Source organism: Leuciscus leuciscus (genome assembly GCF_965113295.1).
Source record: "Leuciscus leuciscus genome assembly, chromosome: 23".
Lineage (NCBI taxonomy): Eukaryota > Metazoa > Chordata > Actinopteri > Cypriniformes > Leuciscidae > Leuciscus > Leuciscus leuciscus.
This window is the reverse complement of record NC_138747.1, coordinates 8,891,503-8,905,134: the sequence shown is the minus strand read 5'-3', so window position 1 is coordinate 8,905,134 and position 13,632 is coordinate 8,891,503. Positions and strand designations below refer to the sequence as shown.

At 39.3% G+C, this 13,632-nt stretch overlaps 1 protein-coding gene across 1 annotated transcript in view; it reads left to right on the top strand.

The window, feature by feature from the left end:
* sipa1l2 (signal-induced proliferation-associated 1 like 2) overlaps nt 1-13,632 on the top strand; it is a 63,207-nt gene that overhangs the window by 40,582 nt on the left and 8,993 nt on the right. The window contains exons 8-16 of the mRNA XM_082155418.1: nt 33-618; nt 2,278-2,552; nt 5,512-5,736; nt 7,043-7,180; nt 7,897-7,979; nt 8,217-8,323; nt 10,006-10,427; nt 10,827-11,051; nt 12,671-12,800. Of these exons, the coding sequence (XP_082011544.1) occupies nt 33-618; nt 2,278-2,552; nt 5,512-5,736; nt 7,043-7,180; nt 7,897-7,979; nt 8,217-8,323; nt 10,006-10,427; nt 10,827-11,051; nt 12,671-12,800 (2,191 nt within the window). The remainder of the gene's footprint in view (nt 1-32; nt 619-2,277; nt 2,553-5,511; nt 5,737-7,042; nt 7,181-7,896; nt 7,980-8,216; nt 8,324-10,005; nt 10,428-10,826; nt 11,052-12,670; nt 12,801-13,632) is intronic.

The window sequence follows — 13,632 nt, the reverse complement described above, 5'->3', positions numbered from 1 at the left end:
AAGTGACTAAACTCATTTCATCATATTTCTAGTGTTGCGGTTGCCAGATCCAAAGATGTGCCTCCGTTTGGACCTCCAATACCTAAGGGAGTGATGTTCCCAAAGTCTGCCGTTTTCCGGGACTTCCTGCTAGCCAAGGTTATCAACAGCGAAAACGCAGCCCACAAGTCTGAGAAGTTCCGCGTCATGGCGACGCGTACCCGCCAAGAATACCTTAAAGACCTAGTGTTAAACTTCACCGGTGCAACGCCTGTGGACGCATCAGGTGCAAAATTCAGCTTCATCACCCTAGGCGCCAAAAGGAAGGAACGCAGCCGCCCAAGGAACAATGCTCATCTGTACAGTACGGGAGCCATCACGTGGTCGGTGGTTGCCCTGGACAGCTGCCAGTCCACCGATATCGGTTGTTTGCTGTCCATCTCCCGCGAGTTTGTGGTGCTCATTGAGGAAGCAACCCGGGAAGTGGTTTTCAACTGTTACTGCAAGGACGTGATTGGTTGGAGCTCATCCTCCACGGTTGGCAGGGTGAAGCTCTTTTACGAGCGTGGCGACTGTGTGGTTTTTTCCGTGCAGGATGGATGCCCAGAGGAAGTTCGAGAGGTCGTACAGCGATTAGAGGTATGAGTAGCAAATCCAAGAGGAAAGATCAAGTTTAATCTAAGCTGAAACTCAGACCAAGCTTGCCTTTTACTGTGAATAAGCGAGCAGTGTAGGTCTATAGGATCAAGTTTCTCTCGCAATCAGGGGCCAAGGGTCAATGGATTAGCATTATAAAGGTAGAAAGACAATTTTAGAGCAGATTACAGTACCTTAGTTTACCTTAGGCTTACCAGAACCATTCACTTTATTCACTTTGGGATAAGTACATACATCAACACACACCTTAATAAAACAATATTAGTTCCACTTCTTGCTTTATTGCCACCCATTCATGCTCAGTTGGGCCAGAACTGCAGGCTACAGTGCAATGGAGGCTTAAATGGGTATACATGCTGTTTATGGTGATCGACCCAGGCAGCATGTGTGGTCCCTTCTCTTTGTGAGATTTGACAGCTTGTAAAATACTGTGCTTTAACTGTTCACAAGCTCTTAAATGTGTCTTGTACATCGGGTGGTTTGCTGTCATCATCATAGCATTTGTGCAGCAGACCATCAGCACTAAATTAAAATTCAGTCATCATTTACTCACCCTCGTGTCATTCCAAACCTGTATGGCTGACTTTTCTTATATGGAACACAAAAGAAGTATTTTAAATAGTATTGTAGTTTATTTGTTTTGGTCCATAAAATAAAAGTCAGTGACTTTTTTTGTACCCCATTGGCTTGCATTGATTAATCATTTTCTCTTGTGCAGAAGAAAGTAAGTGAATACAGGACAAGAACAACATAAGGGTTTACACTTTTGGGTGAACTGTCCCTTTAGTATTTTTAGCAGATAATAGGGTTTAATATTGTAAAAGCCAAGCTGCGTCTAAATAAACCCTTTCAGTAACACTTTAGTTTAGGGTCCAATCCTCACTATTTACTAGTTGCTTATTTGCATACATATTACTAGGATATTGGCTGTTTTTTAGTACTTATAAAGCACATATTAATGCCTTATTCTGTATGACCATATTCTACATTTCTTAATCCTACCCAATACCTAAACATAACAACTACCTTACTAACTCTTAACAAGCAGTAATTAGGAGTTTATTGAGGCCAAAGTCGTAGTTAATAGTGAGTTAATAGTGAGAATTGGACCCTAATCTAAAGTGTGACCATCCTTTCTAACTTAAAAAAGGAAAGCTTATACAGTATTTTTTTAAGCACCTCAATCTCATCAAAGTGCTTTTGTTGTTTTTGTGGGTGCTTATAAAGATGCCTTTGGGCTCTAAGTAGCTTTGCTAAGTGAGATCAGCTTAAAACGGTTTGCTTAAAACTGTGTGTTTTTGGATAAAGTGCATACAAAAAGTTTAAGCTGCTATATCACAGATACGTTTGTTTTAGGTGTCAGATTCTCAGCTCGGGTTGTAGGAATGTGTTATTCATGAGACAATCAGCATGTTGTGCCTTCCCATGTTGGTTTGACATCGGTTAATTTCATCCTTCAGAGACCTGGCTTCAGTCATCATCTATATCTCTGCATACCTGCCAACCCATCTGCATGCTTACCTGTGCAGGACCTTCTGCCCATCATCACAGCACAGATTTTATCTTTAAAAGTCGCTGAGGTGACAAAAAGCCTTGTTTCAGATGGTTAAAGTCATTATGTCTGCTCTGTCTTCTCCGCAGATGGTCACCAGGGGTTGTGAGACGCTAGAGATGACCCTGCGCAGGAATGCCCTGGGACAGCTGGGCTTCCATGTCAACTTTGAGGGTGTGGTAGCCGACGTGGAGCCGTTCGGGTTCGCCTGGCAGGCAGGACTTCGCCCTGGATGCCGTTTGGTGGAGATCTGCAAGGTCGCTGTTGGGACTCTAACTCACGAGCAGATGATTGACTATCTGCGGACCTCCACACCTGTTACGGTGGTGGTCATACAGCCACATGAGGACGGCACCCCCAGAAGGTACAGTTTGTCCTCCATCTTCCATTGGTAGCTTTTTGTTACCTCCTTACTTATTAAAATGTAAAAATTGTTCTTTAAATTATGTTCAGAATGCTGAAAATTAGTTTATTACTCAAAGATTCAGCATGTTATAAACCTGGTATTTTCTTCGTCATGGCCACATTTACAAAAACAACCCTTAAAACGGAACTTTTAATTCGGACAGATGGGCCACACCAGTTTATCATGGGTAAACCGAGGTCATCTCCTAAAGCGAAGATTAATCCTCTTGAGATTATCTGTGAATGATATGATTATAGTCTGTTTTTTTTTTGCCTTTACATAAAAGAAACCACTTGCAACAAACTGTCCTGAAATAGAAAGCGACCCAGAACCCTGTTGAACTTTGTTGAACATGTGCCTCATGTTCTGTTTGCTCATTTCAGAAGAGCTGAGGGTTTACCAAGAACATCTGAAGGCAGAGATTAAAGTGACCCTCTAGACTGTCAATAACTGGATTGACTTTTATCGCCCCCCCGCAAGGCATGAAAGCCACAGATATCAAGCGCTCTGTGCTCTTTGTAAACACGAATTTATAGAAGATTGCTTGCATTTCTGGTTGACTTTTAACTGCTCTCAATAGCTGTATCTTGGGCAAGTCGTTTCCAGAGAACTATAGTTAACAGAAGCATGCCAGGACAAGTCAGGGTTGTATTTGGTTACAGATCAGAGAGAGATTAGCAGTAATATTGTGATTGGATGTGATTGGATTTTCAATTGGATGTCAAAATTACTTTAGTTCTGCAGTCTGTAGAGATGTCTCTACTTTATAGTTAATGAACATGCATATTTTTTTATTCGCAAGCCTTTGTTTGTTAGACATTTCTCAATTCCAGTAATTTGTGTGTGAGAGTCTAAGAGTGCATTGTTCTTCATAGAAGTACTTTTTGAAGTACTGTATTTCATTGTAGAGGCTGTGAGAATCTGTCTTGAGAGCCCTCGTCTGTTCCAGCTCTTCGTTCAAGAAGATCACCAGAGATTCTTGTTTCGGAAGTATTTCAGTGCGTGTGGTTGGAACAGAGCGGATTTGATTGGAAAACGCATCATTAACCATCATTGAATCCCGCTGGTGTGGGGTAGACTTATGTTAATTTTCTGTTTGTTCTTTTGGTTTCTCCCTCTCTAATAACACCCGCCACAGATAATCACAGCAAAATACAGTACATCATTTATCTGATACCATTTGTCATCTGATTTGCGGATGTCTTTTCTCTTGCCAAACAGCCCTGCAGTGATTATCTTTTAATATTTTCTGCCAATATCCTCTCACAAAATCATCCCTTGATGCTGAATTTTGCATTTCACATGCAATGACGGACTAGAAAAATACTCCATATTAATAAATTGGAATGGATTCATAGAAATAGTCTGGCTCTAAACACAGCTAACAATTATTTACAGTGGTAGGGTCCAAAAACCTGAGACCATTAGTGAAAATGCCTCTATTTTGCATTTTTTCTCATTTATTTCACGTTTTTTTATTTATTACAAATTATATTTTAGAATAACAATTTGAGTGATAATTTGAATTGGAAAAAATGAACATGAATTTCAGAATGTGTTTGGTTACATCTGTTGAAAGGAGTCACATAGGAGTAAAAAATTTTTTACCGTGGTCTCAAACCTTTGGACCCCTCTGTGTGTGTGTGTGTGTGTGTGTGTGTGTGTGTGTGTGTGTGTATAAACGTCAACAGCCGGAAGTTATCCAGTCAGCTCAGAGGCGTGAAGGAGGTTCTCCCGCTTTTGGGGGGCTCTGACCTGTAACTCAACTGCCATGATAATCCTCATTCCTTTGGAAGGAGCAGTCTGCCCCCACAATGCTAATTTCAACCTCTCAGCAATTTCAAGGGGGGTTTTGATCTATCCTAAAACCAGGTTAATCCATAGTATGGATGTGATTAATCCCTGCTGGCTTTTCTATAATTAAATATGTTGTCGGGTACATGTCGTGCTGTTGATATAATGCAAGTTGTTTCTAAGTGGAGATAATCACTGGGTTCGCTGATGTAGGCGCCCCATGAACATGAAACGCACATTATGCTCGCTATCACAAAGCATGTATGTCCTATATATCTTAGAAATCAGGTAATGATGCAAATAATGCTAGCTTGATGTTGTGCTGCATCGTCCTGTTTTAAGGAGCAGGAATTTCTAATTGCTAACTCAACCTGAAAACACAAATCAGCAGAACAATGGCTATTGTTCACCATGTTCATAATGAGTCACTAAATAAGATATATGGTCATCTGAGTAATCAAAAATAAAATATGCGGTTATCTAATATATCAAATGGATACAGTGGTAAATTGACGTACTATTTTACTCAATGATTATCATATGGATGGTTTAAGGTATTTACATGCTGTATAAAGTTCAATCGTTTGGGGTGCGTTTTCTTTTTTTTTCTTTTTTTCTTCTTTTTTTAAAGAAATAAATACTTTTATTCAGCAAGGATATTTAACTGATCACATGACAGTAAAGACATTTAGAATGTTACCAAAGATTTATATTTCAAATAAATACTGTTCTTTTGAACCTTCTATTCACCAAAGAATCCTGGCTTCCACAAAAATGTTAAACGGCACGACTGTTTTCAACATTGATCATAAGAAATGTTTCCTGAGCAGCAAATCAGCATATTAGAATGATTTCTGAAGGATCATGTGACAATGAAGACTAGAGTAATGATGCTGAAAATTCAGCTTTGCCATCACAGGAATAAATTACATTTTATAATATATTAAAACGGGAAATAATAAATGCAGCAATGATGAGCATAAGAGACATCTTTCAAAAATATGACAAAAATGTACCAACCCCCTTAGTGAATTTATGAATATACAATGGTATTACTATGATACTATGTCCAAAAAAATAAACATTGTAACGTGTAAAACCCATGGTAATTTGTGTTTTTCAGAGGTGCCTCAGAGCTGTATCGTGTCCCCGTCATGGAGTACAAGACTCTTGGTGCCGGCCCTGGTTGGCACAGGATGACTCACGTTCCCCAAGGGCTGCCGCTGTCTCGAGTTTCACCCACTCAGGGTCCAGATCAACCCTCCCCGGGCCAACAGATGTTCCAGTACGCGCAAGCTGCCATCTCACGCAGCACTTCTTTCGATAAGAAGTACCAGGATGGATCCAGGTAGGAGATATGTGATAATGTCATTCCAAACACGTAAGCTGCTCTTTCATTCAAATATTTACCTGCAATTTCACGATCCAAATCTCATGAAAATATGAGGAAAAACTATAGGGAATAGATGGAGGTGCAGAGTGGATTGGTTTGGTTTGTATAATTGATCTCAGCAAATACAGCATGTGCGTTCAGCTGTTTTTTTGTGAATGTGCACGTACATTGTTCAATGCATTGATTTCTTCAGCATTTTGAAAAAAGATGTCAATACAGTCTCTAGGCCTTTTCTGTTCTAGGCTGTCATGGTTGATATTCAGAATAGGTACCACCCATTTTTTATATAATGCTGATTGATCTGAAAATTAGTTTTACATGGACCGCTAAAGCAAAAACATGCCTGAAGTCAGAAACAAGGACCAACAATTTTTTGGCTCATAATACACAATGAAAATTGATTAAATCGTCTTATATTATCTCTCTAAATAGTGCACTGCCTTTGCCAACTTCTCTTATTCTCATTACTGTAATGATGTCTGAATCCTGTTTTATTTTTAAATCAACATATAAATATTACATATTAAAAATCATTATACTATTAATATATAGTATATAGTTGGTCGCCACTGTGAATGTGCCAACAAAGGTAACAAACAGCTACACCTGGTTTTCATAGGGCTCAGCAACAGGAACTTTAAGGAACAATGATTCATAACTGTGATGTCTGATCATTCAGACATATCTCTGCTGACATATCCACTGGGAAACCCCGAAAGGGAGCATATAGAGGCTATTAAGGATGATACATGCCACCCTGTGGATTAAAGAAAGCAAAAAAGTATGCAAAAAAGTCTGATGTGGCTTTGGCATTTCTCAGGAGACGCCTTTCAGGGTGAGCTAATTGGGAACTTGATTTTCCGGTGCTGTAGACTTGGGATCCCTTCATAATGTGTGTCTTCTTGTGCAATTGAGTGACTGTGTGTTGCACGTTTGTGTCTTCACCTTGTCTGAAATGCACACACCTTTGTGGCCTCTTCACCCAGGCTGTCATCCCATCCTCAGCTGGGATCTGTGTTGCACATGGCATGTCATTTCTTCCTGGAGTATGTTTCTCTTATTTCCCCTCTGGAATGCACAGACGTTCCCAGCCCTGGAGACACGGGGTCCTGCTATGAATAGAATCTGCTCCACCACTTTTTTTTGACAGTGTTTCCTCCCTCCGGTCCAGAATATGAATGAGTCTTGTTGCAGTGCTCTCATTGCTTGTGCTACCAGAGTTTTGATTAATGAGCTTCTGCCCTGTGTTTGCTCATTGCAGGGTGTTGCAGGACTTTGAGATGGTTCAGAGTCCATCTGGAAATCCCGGCCAGCACTACTGCAGTTCTCCCAGTAACCAATCAACCTCCAGTGACCCCGGTCCCTGCGGCACATGGGCCCAGAAAGCCGGTTATGATGGGTAATGAGATTCTTTTCGCCTCAGCCTTGTAACTCGGAAATAAAAGAGCCTAGCAGGTTTAGAGGTTATCACAAAAGTCTAATCATGAGATTTGGTGCAAATCTTTGGGGCAAACAGAATTAGAGTAGGATGTCTATTATGAGCTAATATTTCATGACCAGCTTTGTAAATATCAGCTGTTCTTTCACAGACAGACACACAACACCAGAGGGTCTTGAAACCTCCCTGCCCCACCAATGCTAGGATAGTTAACAATGAATGACCTCTACATCACCTTGCTAAACCACTCAACCACTCACTTTAAACAAACGTTTCATGTCATACATTTTTCATTTTATTTTGTCCCTTGAGGTCTGCATAAAGTGTTAGTAAGGGTTTTTTTATTGTCCCAAATTTTAGACAGATTCACAATCTGTGCTTAATAGTGCTAAAAAAAATATATAATCAGGGACTTTGCAAAGACAAATCACAGGCACTTTTCTGAACATTAAAGAAGATTCTAAAATGTAGACAACCATTTTTATATATTTTGCCTTGAAAGATCAAAATCAATTTTATTTTTATAATATGCCCCCCCCCCCATATTTACCCTCCATATGAAATGTATTAATCAGGCTGATACAACATGCTTGGGTAGTAACAACAAAATATCATTAATGTCTATGAATAATGCCAGTGGACCTTTACACTACAAAGATATTCTGCTTAACCCATAGATCACAATCACCTGCACTTCACGATCAGCCAGAAGAAAAAGAAGGAGATAGAGAGCACAAACTGGAGAGGACACGGTCTGCCGGTATGGAAGCATTGTTTTTCTCAAGCGCCAATGCAGATTAAACTTCATTAGTTGCAAGTGACTTATAGAATTTATTTACCTTCTTTAATTGACTGATTTACTTGTTTTATGAGCTTAACCATCTCTATTAAATAACCTGAGACATTTTCTGTTAGTCATTTGGTGAAGATCTGATCAACTAATCAGTTTTAAATGCACAGCACTCCAATGTCATGTAACCACATCCATTATCTCCAGGATCGCCTTGTGTACCAGAGGCCAAGTGGCACATCCCATCCACCAAGATCCTGAACCGAGGTATACAGAGACAGGGGGCGAAAGACTCACCTGGTAAATTTCCTCGTGTAAGTAATCAATCATTTGAACTATAAAACCATTAGATCCAGTCTCTGATTTGATTGGACAAGTTTTATTTTTTTTAATAGCACTAGGACTTGTTTCCTTCTGCTAGTCTACATTTGTAGCATTTCAGACAGCGGTTTCCTAGTTTACATATGAACTTCTGGTTATTGGAGCATAAACATCTTTATGATACAGTAAATGGCTTGTACTGTACAGTAAATGGCTTTTACTGTACAGCAACAGGACCATATGCTACACGAATGCAGTGCAATGTCGGTGCAAGTGTTTGTGTGTTTGTATGTGGCTGATGGGTGCAGTGACCTCATTAGTCAGGAACGTGTAGTTGGCAGCATTGCAAATGCACCACATTTCTCCGTGTGGGTGGGTAGTTGTGAAGGGGAGGTCATTGGTTTGGAGGAAAGGGGGGTTGACATCTATGGCAGATGGTTCATAGTGTCACATCCAGTCATGCAATCCCTGTGGGAATTGACGTAAGAAACTGGACGCCAGCACAGTTACAGGACACCACACTGTACATTCTGACTTGAGTTGAGCGCTGGGTAGCTCCAACGTCAGGAGCCTGTGCATCAGGTTATGTACAAATAAATCTAATTTATCAAGCACGAAAAGGTCACCATACCCTTGCTTTTTGCAGCCGATGTTGATGCTAACGGCAAGAAGTAGCTTCATGGGTCATGTTTATCTCATATTACTTATGTAAAGCCCTGCATTCCTCCATTACTTGATTCACAGATCTGACAGCTTTTTGCAATAGTGTATTGACCACATCGGCTTTAGCCAGAGGGGACATTTGGAAATGGTGCACCATAGTAGATCTTCCAAAGTAAACCATGCATTAAAGTTTAAAAATCATCTGCTTTCCATTCATTTGAAAGGGCTTAAATTTAGAGGATGCAATTTAACCGAATAATCAATTATTCTTTTTCCTTGAGATTGGTTACAGTAGGTGGTAATCGCGTAGAGCTGGTTCTTCTGTCTGTTGCTGTTATTGCTCTGCTAAATGCACTTCAGCTCTCCGGGGGTTTTCCTTCATCAATTTTTGTTGGATTTGTACTGTGACCATGAAGTAAAGAAATGTTGCATTTCGATGAAATGGTTTGCCTGCCTCGTATTCAGTGCCTAAGTACAAATGATAGATTTTTAATAAGGAACAAAGGAATAAAACAAATTTTATTATTATACAGTAAAATAATATATGATATTTATATATACACATAGAATTGGCTGCATCATATATGTGTGTTTGTGTATACATGTATATGTATGTGTGTGGATTTAATTGTATAATAAGAAATGTTTCTTGAGCACCAATTTAGCATATTAGAATGAAAATAGTTATTTTAAATTGTTTTAATATTTCATAATACACTTTTGGGGTAGGATTTACTTTTAAATAAAATTCATTCCGAAATTGCTAGTAAATTTCACAAATAATTACAAATAAATGACAAGTAACATTGAATTAAACATTACATTTTTAAGTAGAAAGACTGAAATATTATTTTCTTGTAAAATACTGTTTTTCTCTTACAACTTTGACAAAACCGTTTTTACAGTGTATTTCTGTTTTTACCATATAAATCCAGCCTTGATAAGCATAAGAGACTTCTTTCAAAAACATTAAAAAGTCCTTTATAATAATTGGTCAACTTTAATCTTCCAGACCCGTGAGAAGAGCTGCCACAGTCATTGTTCCAGCCACTCCAGTAACAACACCCTCTCCAGCAATACTTCCAGCGGCAGCGACGAGAAACATTTCGGTTCTGGAGACCCGATGGATCCAGAGTCCCTGGGTCTCACCTACATAAAGGGGGCGTCCACCGACAGCGGCATAGATACAGCACCCTGCATGCCCCCTCCACCCCCTTCCCTGCCCCTGACTGGGGTGGGACCCTCACGGATGGTCTTGAGGGACGGGAGGGTCGAGACTGGACTCCCGTGGCCTCTGGAATACCATGAGGACTGCGAGACTGATGAAGGAAGGGCAAAGATGTTCTTGTCTCAAGGATACGTTCCCGTTACACCTACCGGTCACACCACAGATGGCAGCACAGGAGATCTAAGCGAGATCTCCTCTCTTTCCAGGTGAGATGGTTTGTCTTTTGGTTTTATTTTGGTTTTAAGATTTTTTTTTTGTTGATTTTTTTTGATTTGTTGAATTGTGAAACTTGCCTGTAACATTAAGAGTGGTGGTCATCAGTTAAATATTATTTCTTATTCTTGCTGATTCAACTAAGAAAGACTTAGTAAAAATACTAAATTATACTAAAATAACAATGGCTGTGCAGGAGGCTCAGATTTTAAAGTATTTTGGTACCATTTTTTTTGCTGTTTCAGTAGTAATTTTTGCTTCCTCCCATGTTCTTGCCTTGATAAGAATCCTTTTAAAACCTGATCATTAATGGTTCTGGCTAAGGCAGGCATCCCTATTTCATGATAAATCAGTTATACAAACAGCTATTGGTTTCATTTTTTTCCCCTCAGTGGTTCTCGTCATTCTGGAAGCCCCTCTGAACGCTGTTTGAAGAACTCCAGCTCCATTGACCCCTCAAAAATCTACATCATCTCTCCTACGGACGCGACTTCAATGGGAGGACGGGAAAAGCACTCGCTTAGCTGCCAGTCACAAGGCGAGAAGTATTTGACTGGCTGGAAGAAAGGAGAAAATGACCACTTACTGGAGGAGCAAAGGCAAGATAGAGACTATAGGTAAGTAGCACCTAATGTTTTATGGATCTTATGTAACGTTGAAGCTAGAGAAGAGTTCATAGTGAGATGAAATCACTTCAATCATGTTGCTTTTTTTGTTTAACAAATGCATTAAGTCAGTGTCTGACCAGTACCTCTGCATATCAGTGACATTCGGGAAACCTTTTAGGTCAGTAACACATCTTCGGCTAGCAGCATCTCAGAGATGATCGATGTCAACAGAAATATGATGTAACCTCCATCACACAGAATCCAGACAGAATCTATTTGACACCTGCCACTTCACATTATAAGACTGAAGTCCTGGTAAATGTTCTCTGATTATTAAAGCAGAGGCTGGATTTGATTGACAATCTCACTAGGGGATGCTGACGTTTTCCTGATGCAGACAATATTTGATGGAAATTCATATTTCTGTTGTATCAGGTTTAAAAGCAAAAAGGACACTGAATCGATTAAAGGCTCTGTGTAATAATTTTTTCTTCTTTGTTGCTGCCTCAGTCGGTCAGAGGCTTTGTTGTCTTTACTTCTAAAGACACTTTTGAGGAAATCAAGGTAGTTGGATCATTACCTGGCCCTGAATTATTCACTGTGTTTTTCCTTCCCTCTTGTCTTGTCACAATGGCACTTCCTACACCCTTAAAGGGAAAGTTCACGCACAAAATAAAAATGGTCATAATTTACTCAGCCTCATGTCACTCTGAACCCATATGACCTTTTTCTTCAGTAAAACACAAAAGGAGACATTTTTAATAATGTGCTAGTTGTTCTTTTCCTTGCAATTACAATGAATGCGACTGGAGCTTTCAAGCTTAAAAAATTATGTAAAGGCACCATAACGTTTTTTGGGGTTTTTTTGAGTCATGATGAGATGAACAATCTTCCTCAATAGTGAGCTGCAACCACATCATTTAGTCAGTGAGTTGTTCAGTTCACATGTTTGGTGAATTACAAGTGATTTCATTAAAAAGATCTGAATTTATTCATGAATAAATATTCATAGCTACTCTGCCATAACTGATATCAAAATATTCAGTGAATATTGACTTCAATTTTGGTCTTTTTCTCACATAAAGCGATTGTATGGCATCAGAAGACTTGGAAAATAGTGCGTGTGAACAATTTTTATGATTCTTTCATTGTGCTTTTTTGTCATTATGGAGCTTTACAGCTCTAGTCCTCATTCCCTCTTGTTTTATTAAAAAGGGCCCGGCCAAGATGTTTTAAAAACAAATTCATCATATGGGTTTGAAACGATGTGAGTAAACGATGACAAATTTTCCTTTTTGGGTGAACTATTCCTTTCAGATCACAGGAGTCAGTGATCTCTTTTGATTTGTTCCGATGAGTCATGTCATGACTGTGTGAAGGCTGTTCCTTACTCAATCTCCCATAATCCTGTGTTTTGTCACTACCGTAGCCTTGTAGTCCTTTGAATATTTTGTCTGTAGCACCTTTACAAGGAGATACCCAACTGTACAGCACCACATACAGAGGCATTTCACAATTCACTTTAGACTGATACTACAGCAAAACTGCTAATGTCTGTTTTATTGTCTAATTTGTTTCACTTTCTTTCGCCCTTCCTCTCCCTTTGTCTCCATGTCTCTCTCTCTCAGGGGGCTCTATTTGAGAGACCCATCCCAGTTGGTTAATAGTGCAGGTGAGAAGCTTCAGACGCTCACTAAGGAGGCCTTCCTCAGGATGCTTCTACCCGACAGCCCCCCGGGGCAGGCAGGTCGCGGCAAGGTGAGTGTGGAGCTGAGCCCTGGAGGATGAGTAATGCAGTGAGCAAGTGCTGCTGTACTTAGGACATGTTAAAACAACACTGAAAAACTAAGAAATTGTTTTGAATATGTTTTGTGCTAAACACATTATTCACTGGTGTGTTACACTGACAAGCAAATCAACTAACCAGTCAGCAGACTGTGTAATGGTTGAACTAATGGAAGCGTCTAGAGGAAATGAGGTCACAACAATCAGTCATCCTCCTCACCTGCTTTGCTCTCAGCAGTGTGGATTATAAAGCTGCACATGCCCACACTCTCTACATGCGTGTTCGTCTCACTGTAAGCTTTACTTTGATTCTTTTGCATAGCACTTTTCACAATACATAATGTTCCAAAGCAGCTTTACAAAGAATAATGACTCACAAAACCCCAGTGAGAGAGGCAAAGGCACAATGCATACAGTACATACGCAAGTGTTCATTTGAAATGTACAGTAATTCAGCCACAGTGTATCAAAATAAATAGGTAACACTTTACAATAAAGTTCAATTCTTTAACATATGTTAATGCATTAGGTATCATGAACTAACAACGAACAACCATTTTATACATCATGTATTTTGTTAATTCATAATACATTAACCTTAATTTATACAGCTTGAATTTATTAATATATTTATAAAATGCAAAAAGCTTGAGAAATGCTGTACAAGTCATGATACCTAATGCATTAACTCATGTTAACTAAAGTTATCTTATTGTAAAGTGTTACCAAATCATAATATTGACTAAAATAATGTTATTGGTTTTTAGGAATAATAATAATAATAATCATCATCATCATCATCATG